This window comes from Nyctibius grandis, chromosome 1 (genome assembly GCF_013368605.1).
Source record: "Nyctibius grandis isolate bNycGra1 chromosome 1, bNycGra1.pri, whole genome shotgun sequence".
Taxonomy (NCBI): domain Eukaryota; kingdom Metazoa; phylum Chordata; class Aves; order Nyctibiiformes; family Nyctibiidae; genus Nyctibius; species Nyctibius grandis.
In genome coordinates, this window is record NC_090658.1 from 28,932,462 (window position 1) to 28,949,940 (window position 17,479).

A 17,479-nucleotide genomic window follows, 5' to 3' on the forward strand; every position below is an offset into this window, starting at 1 on the left:
TTCAACTTTGTTAATGTGTGAAAAGTTACTATAATGTTTCACAACTGCAAAATAACAGAAAGAAACACACACCGCTTACTACCAAAACATTTAGGAAAAAAACACAACAAATAATGTAGACAAGCTACTTTCTCTTAGCAACTGGATCACTATTTTGAACTCTACAAAAGGGAAGCTGAATGCATAAATCAAGTCTCAGCACCTTGTGATGATTTTGAAAGCTTTAGCTGATTGTAAACAAGAACCCAACAAGAGTGATTTTCAAAATTTATTATCAGACCCATGAAAACAACCAAAGGATCTGGGTTCTTGAAGACACTTTCCTTTCAGCCATACCACCAAAAGCAGCTAGCCCATTGCCAAAAAGCCTTCCCAATATTGACTCTTCTCAGACTGTTCTTTTTAAATAATAGTGGCTTTTTTAAAATATCATTATACTTGGTTTTCCTTGACATACCCACCATCCTCTGCATAGTTAATACATTACTTCTCTCCATTTTCATGTTCCTTCTTGCAAATGTTTTTGCAGGACAAGCTAAATGTTACTATTTGGCTACTTACCTTGACCAGCAAAGTACTTACTGACTGACTAATTTTAAGTATGTAAATTAATAATACAATTACTCTGCCAACCATGTGTTGACAGTTGAGTACTCCATCATATTTTTTACTGGATCATGTTTCAAATAAGAAGTAGCATACATCAAATTTTAACCTAGGATCCCAGCCATCAGCCCTCTTCAGGGGTACACAATACAGGAGAAAGAGATTGTTACACTCAGTGCTCATGAACGCCTCTCTGCTAGACATCACCTTTTATTTCCCATAAATGTGACAGCTCCCTACAGTTTGTGAATATTTCCTAAATTGCTTCAGATAATAATCTGCCAATGAAGAGCAAACTGACTGATGAACGCAGTAAAAACTGGAATAAGGAATCAATAATGAATATCTAGAAGTTGTAATATTTCCCATCAGCACCACTTGAATATGAAAAGAATATCTGCCCGCAGTTTAAGAGAAAAGGCTGAGGAACGCAGCAAAGAATGTACAAGATGTACAATAATTCTTAGTTGGTCAGAAGGTCTTGAACAGCCTACTGCCAATGAAGCACTTTGCAGTCTTCTCTAGCACTACAATTTGAACTTAGTAAAAACAGAAAAAAATTACAAACTGCTTACAATTTCTTATTTTAAAATGCTAAAAAATAAGCACTTATTAATAAGGTTTTAATACTTCAGTGAACCATAAATACTTTTAGAGATCAGTACTAATCACTGTGCAATCAGGATTGCACAGAGGATAGAGTGTAAGTAGAAATGGAAGAATTCCAAGCCAGTCCCAACTCACGAGAGAGGAGTTATGTTTGGAGGCGAAACTCATTCTTCTCCCTCCCTCCTTCTCCCCCAGCCATGCAAAACTTCCATCTCAGATGTCAAGCAAGAGATTTAACACTTCAAAACACAGTAAGCATCTAAAAAACAATGTACGTTTTAGGGGCATACCTTGCTCCTTTTTCCAAATGCCTATGCCAGCTCATGTATTTTGGGAACCTTGTCTATAATCAAAAGGTTATCTATCTTCATATTGCAATGACAGGTCAGCTTCCATAAGCTTCCCCAGCAAGGACAGGGCATTCCAATGGGTCAGAGCCTGCTCCTAGTATCACAGGGATTCCAAATAATAAATTATTGCAGACAGTTATAATATTATGCAGTTATACTGATCAGACATTAGATTAAGAAGAAAGATAAAAAAAAAAAACAAGACAAAGGAAAAAAAATGAGACCAAAGACTGAGAAGATGTGCATGTGACATGGAAACCCAGGGAGATGCTTTTATAAACAACTGTAATCAAGAGCAGCTATTTTAATACACAATGCTGCAACAAATACATGTAGTTCTTTTCATCTAATATGAAAAGGCATTGCCACAAAAGCTCTTCGCTTATCACACCCCTGATAAGATTCCCAGTCTTACAGAAATGACAGTAGGAAACGGGCAAGTTTTAACATTAATTCTCCTTTTGGTGCCATGCTACACTAAAATAAAGGAAAAAGAGAAGAAAGGCAGAGGAAGCACACTTAGCACAACCATTCAGCTATCTTCTTTGGCCACTTACCAAAGGATACCAGTGTTTAGCCTACAGAAAGTCATATGGCTGCTTTCAAGTCAGATACATGATGATGTACTAAAGCCACATATGCAATTGTACATGTGTGAAACAAAACAAAAATCAGGAAAACTGCATTTAAACAACTTATATAAACAGCAATTTTAACAAGGAATACAAGAATCACTTCAATCAAGCTCTTCCCAAACAAACTGAAGATATCTTGTTATCAGACCTCCCTCACGCCCCCATCTCTTGTGCTCTTTATTCAATGCAAGGTTTTAAACTTATTTCAAAGTCTCACAGACACTTTTGATTTTACATTTTAATTTTGTTTCTTTATTATACTCCATCTTACCCCAGACCAAACTCCCATGCAGCCTATACAAGCTTCTTAACAGAGCTACAACAGAACAGTGCCAGACACCTGCTCCGGCAGGGGGATTGGACTAGATGATCTTTCGAGGTCCCTTCCAATCCCTAACATTCTGTGATTCTGTGATAGACCAGATATAATTTAACACAATTAAACACAACACAGAGCAATAAAACTAACAGGCATAGGTCAACAGATATTAACTTTTTTGAAAGAGTAACCTACACACCCACACGCAAGTAACATTATTGATCAGTGAATATTTAAATTCACACCACCTTCTAGAATATTAATACTACTGTACTTGGGTCTTTTTACTTAAGATGTTTCCTTAAGAAGCGAGCTCTCACAGATTTATAAAATAATAACACACAACTGTGACTCCTAGAGAGCCCCAGAATTCATGGTCAGGTGCTCCACTTCCTAAGAAGCTAAAATAAACCTGGATCAATCTCACTTACCTAATACACATTTTTCAAACTGCCTAAAATATAGAATTCAATGATTTGCAGCATTAAATCCCACATGTTACAACAGTAAGATCACAGTTTTACATATGCATCTTTACATAACTGGATTTGTTGTTCAAAATCCAAAGATGTGAACTATGGCAATAATATTCCCTCCTTATCTGTACCGAAGTGAACTGAGCAATGAAAACTGAATATGTAAGGAATTTGTGAACATAAGTGGAAAAAGAATGGGGAGAGAAAAAAACAGGGAAAGATGCATCAGAAAGACTTTTTGCATCTTAGTAGGAAAGCATCAAAGAATGAGAGATAAATCAATGGCAAAAGACAGCACAATAATATAAATATATGAAGTATATCTGGCAATTGAAGACTATATTTGGGGGATACAGTATTATGCAACATCATAAGGTTGCTTCATTAGATGGGAACGATCTTAAACATTTTACTAATCAGAAAACTATTGAAAACAATTAGTCCTTTGTACTAGGTTCAAGCAGAGTGCAACTGAAGGTCTATTTTTATATTTCCAGCAAATATTTTTAAAGACAGACTCTGATTCACTTTGGCCAATAAAAACTGCAAAACAAAATTAATTACAAGAGATTAAAATTCAAGTTCATATTTCTAGTAGAAATTTGTATTTTGAGTAACACCATTTTTAAAATAGCTTTCTAAGCTTGTTGTTATCTGACAATACTCAATCGCTGAATAGCATTTTGTATAGAACAATTTATGGAATCTATACATTATATACTGAACCTCTCAGACTTCACTGAAGGAGTTTGATCTTCCATAACAGAAACCCATATTTTGCTTTTAAATTTTAAGAAAAATCTTCTGTAACCTGCATATTAGTCTGGATTGACATCTGTTAAGATTTTTAAAAGATTTAAATATAAGTCAACAAAACTTAGTGTATTCACCCACTGAATAAAACCAAGAGTACCACATTAGTTGTGTGGACTAAAGACTCACATGGGATCATGGCCCCTAGGATTTTTTTTGCTTCCCCCCCCCCAGTTTGAAAGAAATTGGGGCCAACAGTCTGCATCACTTGTTGCAGAGAGACAGACTCACAAATATAATTCTCTGCTAAGAAGTGTAAGAAGGTGGGAGTCACGTAACGCATCCAAAAAGAGTCCACCAAATCCCTACGGTAACAGATCTCTAGAGTTAAGAGTCTGGTCTAACTCCTTCAAAAAGCCCAAGAAAACAAAGTTTAGCGAAGGAAAGCCATCCTGGCCCTGCAGGCAACCGGCATGGCAGGCCCCACAGCGCTGCGCAAGGACATGATTCACAGGCACCCACTGGGACGCAGCGCTGGGGCTTGCGGAGGGCTCCCACGCAGCAGGCGGGCATCACCAGCGCCACAGCACTGCTGTGGGACAGGGATCATGGGGGCACTCCTGACGTCTCGCACCGCCTCAGCTGAGTGACTTTTAAGAAATTTACCGAGCTGACTTTGCCAGCAGCCTATTAAGAGGTTTCACAGAGCCCTTCCCGCCAAGCAAGCTGCAAAAGTAATAACTTCCAAGAAAAAGTGTACCACTAAACCAAGTCATACCATCTTCAGTTGTTCCCTCTGCCTTTCCAAGACAGGGGATAATGAGATCAATGTAAATCCACATACCCTCTAGCAGATGCATTCAGCCCACTTAAATAACAGATTTATTTGAGCTTTCTACTACAACAGCATTTGAGCTGCCAGCTTGCCCACAGCTGATGCAGACTTCCCCTCTCCCTCTCTAAGCACTGTTTTAGGAATGACTTAGAGTAACAGGGCAGCTGACAACGCTCCATCCTACAGAAAATTTCCTCGCCACACACAATTTTGTTTTCCTTGCATCTTAGTGTCTGTCATTAACTAACAGAGTCTCAGTGATTATCCTTGTATATTAATGACAAGCTCACTTAAGTGCAAAAAACAAAACAGCACCTTATCAGTTTGGAGTAGTGGAGGGGGGGCAGGAAGGGGAAGAGAACAGCTGTAAAGTCCTCAACTAAACACAGCATCAGGAGATTTTGGAATTTAGCTCTGCCATTTTACTGAAAGATGCAAGTTACAAAATTCTGCACAAGAAAATAATGTCTATTTCATAACTGTGTTAATTTCATGGAAAGACATTCACATTTCTATTTACATTGTCCTCAGATAGTGAGTTTCTTCAGTGACTTCCAATATAATATACCTAGAAGCAACACTGCTTTGAAATCTGTCTATTTGACACAGTTTTAAAGGGGAAATTTCACTAAGAATTAAACACAATTTTGTCAAGTGGAAGACAAGGCACATACACCCAAAGAGTTTTAAAAATAACTTATGTTGTTTGACGTTTTAAAACTAAATTTTTAAAATGTCTTAAAAGATTAAAAAGTCACACTCCTAAACAGGGCTAGACTTCAATTAGTGGAAAGTATCCAAGTCCATACAGCAACACCCATTTTACCCTGTTTTACTCCTTCAGAACATTCAGCCCTAAACAGTTAACACTAACCAAACACTCTGTGAATGCCATGGTACCAGAGGACATAAGGTAACTCAAATTTAGATCATTCTGAAGAGATTACAGGTCTCAGAAAGGGGAAGGGGGAGGCGAAAGGGAGGTTATGTTTTTGTTTCGTACTTAAAACATCACCTCCCGACTACCTCCCTTGTTAATCAAAAACATTCTGTACATTCCTTCATCTTAGAAAGTAACCATTAAAGCAGACCTATCTAGCTCTTAAAAAAAAAAAAGTGAGGTAATAAGTTGTGAATCAAAGTGTTCCCTTCCAAATAAAACATCTGCAAGGTGAAAGGGGAAAAAATAACTTTTAATAGAACTGCAGATAGGTAATCAAATGCCCTAGTTCAAGAGGGAGTAACAAGTATGCACACGGAGATTGAGAATTGTCCTTGTAGCATTTAATCCTGCTCATATTGTGCAATTCATCTCAGCACGGTCAGAGCAACCACAGCTCTACTCCCACTAGATGGAAAATTCCACTCGGGTTAAGTGAAACTCTTCAAAAGCCCAATTTGAATTCTTCCTGCTAAACCCAGTTTTGTTCAGAAAACTGCTCATTCGCTTGCGAACACAGTAAGTATTCTGTTCATCCTCTCAGAGCAACAAATGAATGCCACTTCATTGTGGGCTAAGCCCTGGAAAGAGTCTGAAGATCAGCTATGGGTTATAGTCACCCTTCCTCTCTCCCTACTGCATAAGCAGTATCTTTCCTTGACAGTGGCACAGCAAGAGAAATGTTAAAATCTCACAGTAAATATATGGCAATTAAATGTTATAATTGCATTGGGCTACTATGTAATCATATGCATACATAGGTGTTATATAATACAACACTACATTGAGCAATTCAAAGGAACAGTTAATATATACATTTAATGTCTTGATGCATAAGGCCTTTGGCACCAGGCCTTCTCTTTGATGCTAAGTGGTTACTTAACAACAATTTTCATTCCACCTTCTAAAGAACAACCAAATAAACAGGAAAGAATTTTATTTTAGTTCATCTGCTCCTGTAGAATGGAAAACAGGAAGGGAAATAAAAGAGAAAACAGCAACATATTTATCTTACCCAGGTAAATCACCCCTATGTAGTCCAACTAATGCAGTTCAAGTGAACGGAAAATGATCACAGAATCACAGAATGTTAGGGATTGGAAGGGACCTCGAAAGATCATCTAGTCCAATCCCCCTGCCGGAGCAGGATTGCCTAGATCATATCACACAGGAACGCGTCCAGGCGGGTTTTGAATGTCTCCAGAGAAGGAGACTCCACAACCTCTCTGGGCAGCCTGTTCCAGTGTTCGGTCACCCTCACCATAAAGAAGTTTTTCCTCATATTTATGCGGAACCTCCTGTGATCAAATATCCTGTGATCATAATATTCACAGAATAAGGGCATAAGAGCTGTACACAGAAATACAGCCAGTAACAGCACACTGATCTATATCATAAATACATACATTTTCCCCTGCAGAATCCTTGGTATTGTCCCCTGGCAACCATAAATAATGCCAATCCTTTGCTAAGTAACCCGTTGGAAAAAGCATGTCTGTAACACACAGAGTTTTCTGTCTGGAATACAGAAGAATTTTCTTCTAGGCTTATATCAGTATCCACAAAACTTACTGCCAAAGTCAATGGAAAGGAAACGCAGAAAATACCATCTTTATCTGCCACAACACTCCTCTTTAGGAGGACAGTTAAAGGAAGATAGGTCCAATGATACAGGTCTCTTAAAAGTTTTGTGTTCTTCTTTTAAAGATTTTATTTGGTTTTTCTCCCCACATCTTCTGAATGGATTTAAGTAACCTCAAGAGAATAAGCTAATTAAGTTATTTTGCTGGTGTATGTACCTTGCAAAAAGTAGTGGTCATGATATAACTATAATGACAAAACTCAAAATCTGTAATCAAAAGTTAACCTATTACTGATATCAAAAACTACGCTGAAACATTATATTAAAAAATAAAAATAATAAATAAGCATTCTCCAGTGTATTAACAGAAGCATAAAACCACAGCTACTCAATGATGTAACAAAATACAGTTTTAAATGCTTCCCCAAAAAGCATTTAAGTTTCAAATAAAGCAGAAACCCAAACATTTTTAATTGTTAAATACAGTGCATTTAAAAACTCTTACTACAGGTTTTTTCCTTTAAGAAAAAATGGTAGGTTATTATTTATTCTTGAAAATTCCAAAAAACATCATAAGAAACAAGAGATACATCACATCTGCTGTGAAGAATAAGCAGACAGAGCTATTATTATTTTCTAACATAAACAGTAGTTTAAAATAAAGATGGGAAGATCTTAGGATAACAAAAACTTTATCTTGTTTTACTAGTAATGGAGCAAGATTAAGTACAGAACTTTCTCATCTCACTCCACTGCTCTGAAGCTTTCACAACAGAGAGCAAAACTTCCTCTCAGATGCTGATTATGCACTGATTGTCCTCACCCACCACAACCCTGTTCCCTTATCAGGCTCTCCATACCACACCAGTGGCATATAGAATAGCAAAAATATCTGCTGAATATCTTGATGTAACCACCATATAAATGAAAGGTACACTGTATAAAAATTTGAGAAGCCATCTTAGAAATATATTAGATATAGGATATATCTTTATCTATATGCATATATTAATATATATTAATATATATGCATATATTATTAGGCATTGGAATGAGCTACCCAGGGAGGTGGTGGAGTCACCATCCCTGGAGGTGTTTAAGAAAAGACTGGAAGTGGCACTTAGTGCCATGGTCTAGTTGACACAGTGGTGTTAGGTCAAAGGTTGGACTCGATGATCCCAGAGGTCTCTTCCAACCTAGTTGATTCTGTGATTCTGTGATATTTATATATATGGACTGATATGGAAATATATATACACACATCTACAAATCTATATCTTAGTCATTACATTTAGGTGTTACGAACAATCCTTCTCTGCAGGACCGAAAAACCCATCAGAAGTTTGTACAGCAAATTTGCCTCACTGAAGTCAGTCAAGCTCATCACAGAATCACAGAATCAGTTTTCATCTACCCTCTCTCTGGCAGCAATCATGCTGTACAGCATTTGCAGACGAAGATTTACAAACAAGTCATACAATTGCTTGCATGAGCTGAAATTCTTTCTAATCCCCCAAAACAAGCATTAATAATATAGGGAAGTCCAACCAACGAGTACCAGTTTTTCCTTTAAGAATTAAAGCTGAAGAGAAGCTTAAAAAGGCATTTTATGAAAAAATGCAAAGATTTAAGAAAGAACTCCCATCACATGAAAAACCACCACAAAAATCACGTTACCTTATAATAAATGGGACAAACGGTGCCATGCCGAGTGCTGAGTAAGTGCCATCCATTGGAGATGGATACAGTCTTCCCAGGATTAAAAGCAAAAGGAACAAGTTTGGATGGATTTTCAACTCTTCAGCTTCACTAAATAAAGAAGTGATAAGAAGCATTTGGTGAAAAAAGTATCCTGCTTCATGCTAGTCTTGAGACTCTTCCACACACAATACTCTTCTGTATTTCTGGTTCAAGGAGCTATGCTAGGCTGATCATTGCAAGAAAGTGCAAACCCTGCTGGGATCAAACATGGCATCCAGTTCTCCTAGGGCACTACTGGGGACCCCTGTATGAAGGCACTTAAGGGTGTGCTGCCTTCACTTTCCTATGTTATCCCAAGCCTCCTTTATTCCTAATAATGGTAAGCTGCCTTAGATTTTAAATAATATTAAAAAGCAGCACAGATAACCTTGCTCTAGGAACTTAGAAACTAAGAAAGCTGAGTTACAAAAAGACAGTTAAAAAAAAAGTCTTTTTTTCAGTTTGGAAGGAAACGTGCATTTAGCGAATAGCAGGCTTTATTAAAGAATAGCTCTTGCTATTGACACCAAGTGGCTACTATTCATACTGTAAAAACAATAAGAAATCCAAGTCAAAATCAACACTTCTTGATTTAGTTAATGACGAATAATAAGATACAAGCCTTAATCTGCACTGAAAAAGGCATTCAAGACCAACATTTCAGGCAGCAGCTTTCAATCTTCTTCAGTTCAAAGACTTCCCAAAATCTTCCAGTGTCACCTTTTAAAATGTCAGGTAAAGCAGACCGCTGCGCAGAGTATATATACTCTCTTTTCTTAGAGCAGAGACTGCAAAACATGCAACGACTGGTGAAACTCCTGCTCCCAAATATCCACCTCAGGCCCATTAAACAGACAGCTGAACCTCGCCTATAAATCAGTTGCTGAACTTCCACAGTTTATACCATAGCATTTTAAGGAAAAACAAAGGCAGCACTGGTTTACTTTAAAAGTTCATGAACCTGGGGGTAACACCATCAGCGCCATCCCAAACGATATCACCCGCATTGATCAAATCGGAGCTCTCAGCCACCATTTGTAGAGTCCTTAAAAAGAGATCAAGGACCTTCTCCAGAGTCAGTGTGTCACAGGCTGGAAAGTGTTCATTTAGGGTTACATGAGGCCTATGACCCTGTATCACTTAAACATGTTAGGAAGTCTCATCGTTAAACATGAGACAGTCAAACACTCAGTTTCTGTCTGTGACTTAAAAATATACATTCTTTAACATATGATCCTGGGAATGCAGCAACTACTAATTACTCAACAGTAGTTCATGTTCCACAGACTTACTGCAATGTGCAAAAGATATAGGAGAAAAGCCTTAGCAAAAGACACTAGTAGAACTATACTGTTTCAAGAAGCACTGATAAAAGGAACAGCATTAAGGTATATGTGACACAACTCGGTTTAACATTTTCATTGCACTTTATATTTCAAAGCTTTCTCAGACACTGTCTTACCTGTTCAAAGTACTGGTTACAACCTCCAGCTGCTTCAGAAGGAAAGGATAAAGACTTGGAAATCGAGAGAAAAACTCCCTTCCTGTCATTCTGCAGAAGGGAATGAAGAATCACAATTAGCATTCTGCAGTAATTAGTTGCACTCAAAATACCCGTTTACGTGTTGGATTTCTGACGCTACAGTGAAGTCAGAAAGCCAGAAGAACCATGCGCCCATAATGAACTCCTTTCAAACAAGGCACAATGTTTTCATTAAAAATGATGATACAGCATAGTTTGCACAAGTTCAGTAACTGTCTGTCTGTGTGCATACTAACACTTTGTCAGCTAAACTGGTCAAGCCTTTTTGGGGAAAAAAGGATCTCAGCCCCTTAATCGCACTAAAAAGAAAAGATACGGCAGCCTAAATTTGGCACCATTTTAACAACATTCAGGTTGAACAAGAGAAGACTACACTTGCTTTAGTATGGCTCATGTACTAAATAGTTAATAAAACATATTTAATAGACACGTACTAACAGATGTTCATATTTTACTGACACTGAAAAGCATCTCAGAATAATAACTCACAGAAGATCTGTAAGCAGCAGAAGCATCTGACCTTCCATTAGCCCTCTTTACACAGCGCTGCTTCCAGCACATGGCAGCAGTGGCATTTCCAGGCCACGTTTTCACTTGTGCAGATGGAGCAACCACATTCAAAACAGAGCAATGTACCAATGCCTACTGAACTCATCCCTAGCCAGAATTAGTAAGGCAGCATAGTTCACTCCACGACAGCAAATCAATCTAAGCTAAAAAGAGGTAAGCAGGAATCTTCTCTATTTGTTTGTTTTATAATCTTTTTATCAGACAAAGGATGGCTTCATGGTTTATAGGAAACCATTTAGCATCATCTAAGCAAGAATGACTCAAATGTTACAGTGGAGAGGTTCTAATTAGACATATATGCTATGCAGATAAAACAGATTTCCTTTAAAAACAAATAAAAAGGCCATCCATTTAGAAGAAGAAAGCCAACTGCAGACTTTGCTTGCCACATGATCAACCGAGATAAATAAGTACATGTTAGCATGACTCCAATGCAAAGCTTCCAATGAGCAGACAGATCCAGGTCTGGAAAAATAACATGATGAGACAGCAAGATTGAATGTGCGTAAAAATAAGCATACAAAAAAAAAATCACGCAAGAGTAAATCAGCACATGGCAAGCATCAGCACTGCTTCTTCCAGCACTCAGCTAACATAACATGCCTTAGCCACAGGCCACAGAATAAACACAGCAAAACCAGATTGCTAGATGGAAACAAATGTTCAAAGAGGTAAAGGGAGCTTTCTCTAGGCACGTAAGAACAGTATAGTGAATTGCTGTAACTAAAAGCATGACCAAGGATTCCACAGTAGCTGCTGTATCTACAAAAAAGATTTTAGTTAAAAAATTTAGATGGAAGCATTTGAACTGTGAATGAATACAAATTGAAGCACTAATGAGGATGGTTTAAAAACATCAATACTGATCATCACTGGTTATTTATGCAGAAAACACACATGTAATTTCTTCTAACAGCTTCTTCAAAACAACTTCAATTTTTTGCACATAATGTAGTAAACTGAAGATATAAAGCCAGAGACAGCACAAAACGTAAGATTTAAGTAAGTGTATCAAGTCAAACAGCCCATCTTACTGAGTTTTCATATGCAAAATATTAAGAACTCAGTATTTTTTAAAAAAAAATCAATCCAAAAATGACGTGACACCTCCACCACTTATGCCAGAGTGCATCAAGCAAAAACAGAATTGGGGTTAATTTTCCTATGGAATGGATGGCCACTGTTTAGAGGCTTAAAGAGAGGACTATATGCAAGTAGCATCTCACACAACAAGTATTTTTAACAGACCCATTTTTTAATGTATTAAAAATTCAGTAGCGAAGTTTGAATCAATAGTAAATAATGGAACTGAATATCCTTACAAAGGCTTGAAATTCTTTGTAATTAGTGTGGTTTCATGAATCTTTTTGACAGGGAAAGAAAACAATAACTACTGAAGTGGGTAACTTACATATCCTCCCACTTGGTTTACTGCTCCACAGGTTACATAAGGGAAGAAGGAACTCTAATCAAAACCATTAATCAGCAGTATCTCCAGAAAAGATGCCCAAAGGTGCTTTCAGAAAAAAAAGAGACACAAGTGGTTGAGCAGACTGGTTGTTGACGGACGATTTTAAAGGGCCTCCAGTTCAGATAGGAAACAAGGAAGACTACACATTAGCAGAAGTGCTGCAAAATGAAAAGGCATTCTCAAAAATAGGGCGCACCTATTTGTCAATCCGCTACCTGGGGATGTCAAGGCAGAGAGATGTGCAACTGGAGAACGAGTAGAAAGGAACCAGCTAGATAGAGTAAAACACGGAGGTATGTAGTTGTTTCGTTTTTGATTACTGACCATGCTTGTTGCTCCTGGAAACATGTACACATTATTAGGCACGCACAAGTATTTGTGTACAGTAACTGAGACTGGAAAAACAAAGAAATGCCATGGTTCTGCTTTTCAAAAACACTCATGACACTAAGCCACATATTTTCTATTAATTTCATCAAAAAATATACTGCTTTGAAAAACGAATACCAACCCTTTAAGATTTGGCTCATGCATGTGAGTGATATCAACAGACTCATGCATGTGCATACACCCACAAACATGAGTTAGGCTTCATAATTAACAAGCTATCCACATCTTTAAAAGAACACAGGTCCTTGACATACCTATAAAGGAATATATCAGCTAAACATTGACTAAAACAATCCAAAAGTCACTGCTAACAGTTCTGATGGAACAAACTTTTTCCTCCTTTTCTAAAACTTATCTGACAAGGAATGATAGATTTAAATTAAATATATAGATAACTATCTTTCCGTTAGACACTGACACAGTTCAAACACAGATTTTTGGCAATATAGCTACCATAATTAAATCCTTAAATCCTTTTGCAGCTGACAGGATTTTATGTCTACTCACCCTAAAACATGTTTATAAGAGAAGTAACTGGGAAGAGCCTTAAGACACTAGTATTTTTCCCCATGTCCAGCTGAAACTATTTTTATATTGCTTCAGAGCTCATCTTTGACAGTATGTTCAACCACAGGCTCTGTAATAGTATTTTCTTTTTTTCCTGTCAGTAACCCAAAGCAGCACAATTTCACAATCCAGAATTTCAAATGGGATTACTGAGACCTAAACAATGGACTAGTGGAAGATTATTTACTGAAAGAAGTACTGTAACAAAACAGAAAAGTTATCAGTGGGCTGATGATGCTTACAATAAAATCCCTCTCCCCAGTACTTAAAATGCCATTTAAGTATATAGTTAAAATGATGCTTAATGTCAAGAAGTTGAGAGATAAACTAATGGAAGCACTTGTATCCTCCTAAATTCACTTGTAAAAATAATTTGTAAAACTATATACATGCAGAAATCTGTGGTACCTAAATAGGAAGATGTAATATTTATGCTTCAGATACTTCACAGTTTAACAATGTTAATGCTCTGTCATATGCAAGCAATTCTGCAGAAAAGCCAAATGACTAAACTAGAGTACAACCCATTCACAAAAGGTTCCATTTTGATGGTGAGAGACAGCAGTCATGTCTAGCACTTTTCAGAAGAAAGACTGACGAAGAGTGTTTATGTAGAAAGGGACACGTACAGGAGTTTCTTTCCCATTTTCACTCAGGCTTCCCACCTGAAGAGATGTTCCATTAACAAAAAACAGTCATACAGAGGTATCTTCTGCACCATGCCATACAGAATCAAGCTACACCCACCACTCCTAGCTATTCTCTGCACGCCCTTGAGTCAAACCTTTCGCACTTTTGTCTGCTCTAGAGTCTATTTAAGAGGGAAAGAAGGTTGTGATGATAGCGAAAAGATACTTCACAGAATAAAGAGTTCATATAAATCAGGAAGAAGTTACTCTGAAGGCATGTGATGCTACAAAGGACAGAATTTAATTCCTAACAGTTAGCATTTGGAAGACAACAGTGAATCACAGTGAAGTTACCAAAAATCAACAACTAGCTGTAGTAGTAAAAAATAAAACAAAAAACAAAACAAAACAAAACAAAAAGTCTGTTTTAAGCATAAACAAGAATATAGTTTACAGTGCTGACGATACATCTTTAGGAAAAATGCAAAAAAGAGTTTTGTTTTTCTCTGAAACAACCTGAAAGTGAAGCCCTATTATACTCTTGATTGTCAGTAGTTCTTCCATTCATTTAACACTCGTTCTTTGGCTTTATCACTTTTCAGAGTAGAATCTGGGGTCGCTTTACATAAGCTAAAGATCACGTACTTACAAGTTTTCATTTCATCTGCTTTGCTTGTGAAGACATTCAGTATCATCAAACTTCTAAAACCAAATTCATAAATGCTGCTGAAAACTGTGACATCTGCAGTGATTATACATATGTTGGAGTAGCAACTTGATGCTGCATAATGTAAGGTTAGTATCTATGTTTCTAAATAAATAATTTCTAAATAAATGTTCCATCTTTATGCATAACAAGTGTGTGAACTATTTAACTGCATTTAAAAAAATAAATTTAAGAATAAAACCATGGATGTTGCAGTGTTCTCTCTTAAGCTGTGCTGTACACTTAAGAGAATACTCTAGGAGATTAAAATTCTGCTGTGACGCTGGGGCATATGTATCATTTTACTGCGACATATGTCAAAGATTACCTGCTTCTGTTCTTTCATTTATTTGAAGAACTGAAGGCTTTATAACCTTGTATGCTGCTTTTAGTAGCTGACATGTTAAAGAACATTTGCAGTAAATATGTTCATATTTGAGTATAGCATAGGTGAGATTTAGAGACAACAAATCTTGCGAGGGCAGCAAGGATCTCTGGTGCTCTTTTTGAACGTAAATATTGCTAACATTCAGTTCAGCTGACAAACGCATGGTCAGATCTGGGACAAGGGAAAAAAATATTGTTTTTAAAAAGCAAAAATAGAACTGGAATGTGAAGAAAATAATATAGACAGACACATTTAGAGAGAACAAGACCACGAATGTAGTTTTCATGAAATGACCTAAGTCCTCTTTTAATTGTCTCTTGTAAAAATCTACTCTTTCTACACCAATCCTTACATTGGAATCATTAACCATAATACGTCAGATGATCCTTTATGTTAAAGAGCAGTAATGCAGAAACAGAATCCAATTTACTCCTTGTACTGCAAGGACAACTGCTGCTGAAATCATTTAAAAACCAGGACAGAATGTGGCAAAAAAACAGATTTACAGACAACCCACATTTTACATATTTGCTTCTTTTGCCTTCATTAAACTATGAAAAAAATGCACAGTGCAGCTTAAGTAGACGAACTTAACTAGACTAGTTTTTAATTGCCAATTTTGACATTCATGTTCTTTCCCTGACCCTTACCACTTGTTAAGGAGTTAAATCCTGTCTCAAAATATATGAAGTTTATTTCCTTGTTAACAAAGATATATTTCAGAAGCATGAACTTAAAATAAATGGAAAACTTTTTGTTCAACTATACAAAAAAGACCAACGAAAAAATGTATGACATGTTGTTTTATACTGAGGTTATGGTAAAGACCAAAGCTAATTCAGATATGCTTTAAGAATTAAATGAGTTTTTTGCTCCTTAAATAGCACTAAAGAATATGACAGTCAGCTGCATTTCATGACAGGACAACTAACAGTAATAAAGGTGCAGAAACCAGAAATTATCCTAACTGAAGGGAAGTAAAACTCAAAGAATTTACCACATTCACCTCAAAGGATAATTTCTTATCTTGGATTTTAGAACATAGCAAGACAGCATAATATTGTACAACTAGGGAAGCAAATACGTAACATTTTAAATTATTCAAAAAGTGCTGATAGGGAGACGGATTCAGAAAACTACAAACCTTTATTCTGGCCTCAAGAATCTACAGAAATTTAGGGAAAAAATAAACTCGAAAAAGGAACAGCTACAGATAAGGGAATTAAGATAAAAGGAACGAAGTGCAACGTGCAAAACTGTTAGAAACCAGATTGTGCCAACCTAACCCACACTTGAACCAAGAAGGGTAAAAATATTTCTAGACAAAGGAAATAAAACAGTTCTAGTCACACAAGTCTCCTGAATGTTAACTCAACAAATGAAATGCTTGAGATCTGCAATTTTTTTTACTCAAAATTTGCTTCAAAGTAAAAAGCAGAGCAGCTCCACCTCAGAGCAGAGATCCAGTTTTCATATGCTTCCTTCACAGCTAAAAACCCCATGGGCTTTCTGTGAGACACAGAAAACAGCAGGAAGCACACAATATCCTGCAACGTAGTCTGAGGAAATATCTACACAAGGTCCACGGTGAAGCTACAGTTTTGGTTTAACAGATTAAACTCTAGTGTAATCTCCATGAGTGGCAGTAAAATATTTGACATGCTACAATTAGGGTATGCTATTAGACAAAATGGGTAAGTTAGAGAAGGAACAGGACTTTAAAAAAAAAAACAAAAAAACATGTTTCAAGTCAGTTATTGGAGGACTTAATCTATTGTTGGGACCCATATTACCACTAGTTTAATTGAAGACCACAGTAGAAGAGTTTGGAGCGTGCCAACGAAAATCCATCAATTAAACAAAAGTTATGAGCCATTGTCCGCAGAGAGGGAAGACTTAAAAACTACGAAACAAAACTGGGTATCTTGAGAACCTGAATACTAGAAGGACATGAAATTAATAGCAGATGAAAAGATTGCACACATGAGGACTAATTAAAAAAAATGTGTTACAACTTAGGAGCTCATCAGCTGGACACAGCAAAAGGATCCAAGCATATTAGTTGGTACCTTCGAACCCTCATCAAGAGGGCAAAAGGCAAACGTGACTCTGTAACATATCAACCCTGATACACTCAGTACGGACAAGGAAGTATTAATGCCGCTCTCCAACAATCGTGTAGGACATAAACTGAAGTAAATCACAGCTAACTTCCAGCTAAGAGAGATGCTTAAAAAAAGCTGCTCACATGACCAAGGGAATAGAAAGCAAATTTGCTGAGAGGAGATTTGAAGACCTCAGCTTGTTTTGTCTGGCAAAATTAACACAAGACGGGATATATGACTGGCATCCACAAATACCTCAAGGGAA

At 36.9% G+C, this 17,479-nt stretch overlaps 1 protein-coding gene across 1 annotated transcript in view; it reads right to left on the reverse strand.

Moving 5' to 3' along the window:
- Positions 1-17,479, reverse strand: part of THADA (THADA armadillo repeat containing) — a 169,653-nt gene that overhangs the window by 100,083 nt on the left and 52,091 nt on the right. Inside the window, exons 26-27 of the mRNA XM_068425082.1 lie at positions 10,308-10,397; positions 8,783-8,914 (exon numbers count right to left, since the gene is read on the reverse strand). Coding sequence (XP_068281183.1) covers positions 8,783-8,914; positions 10,308-10,397 — 222 coding nt within the window. The remainder of the gene's footprint in view (positions 1-8,782; positions 8,915-10,307; positions 10,398-17,479) is intronic.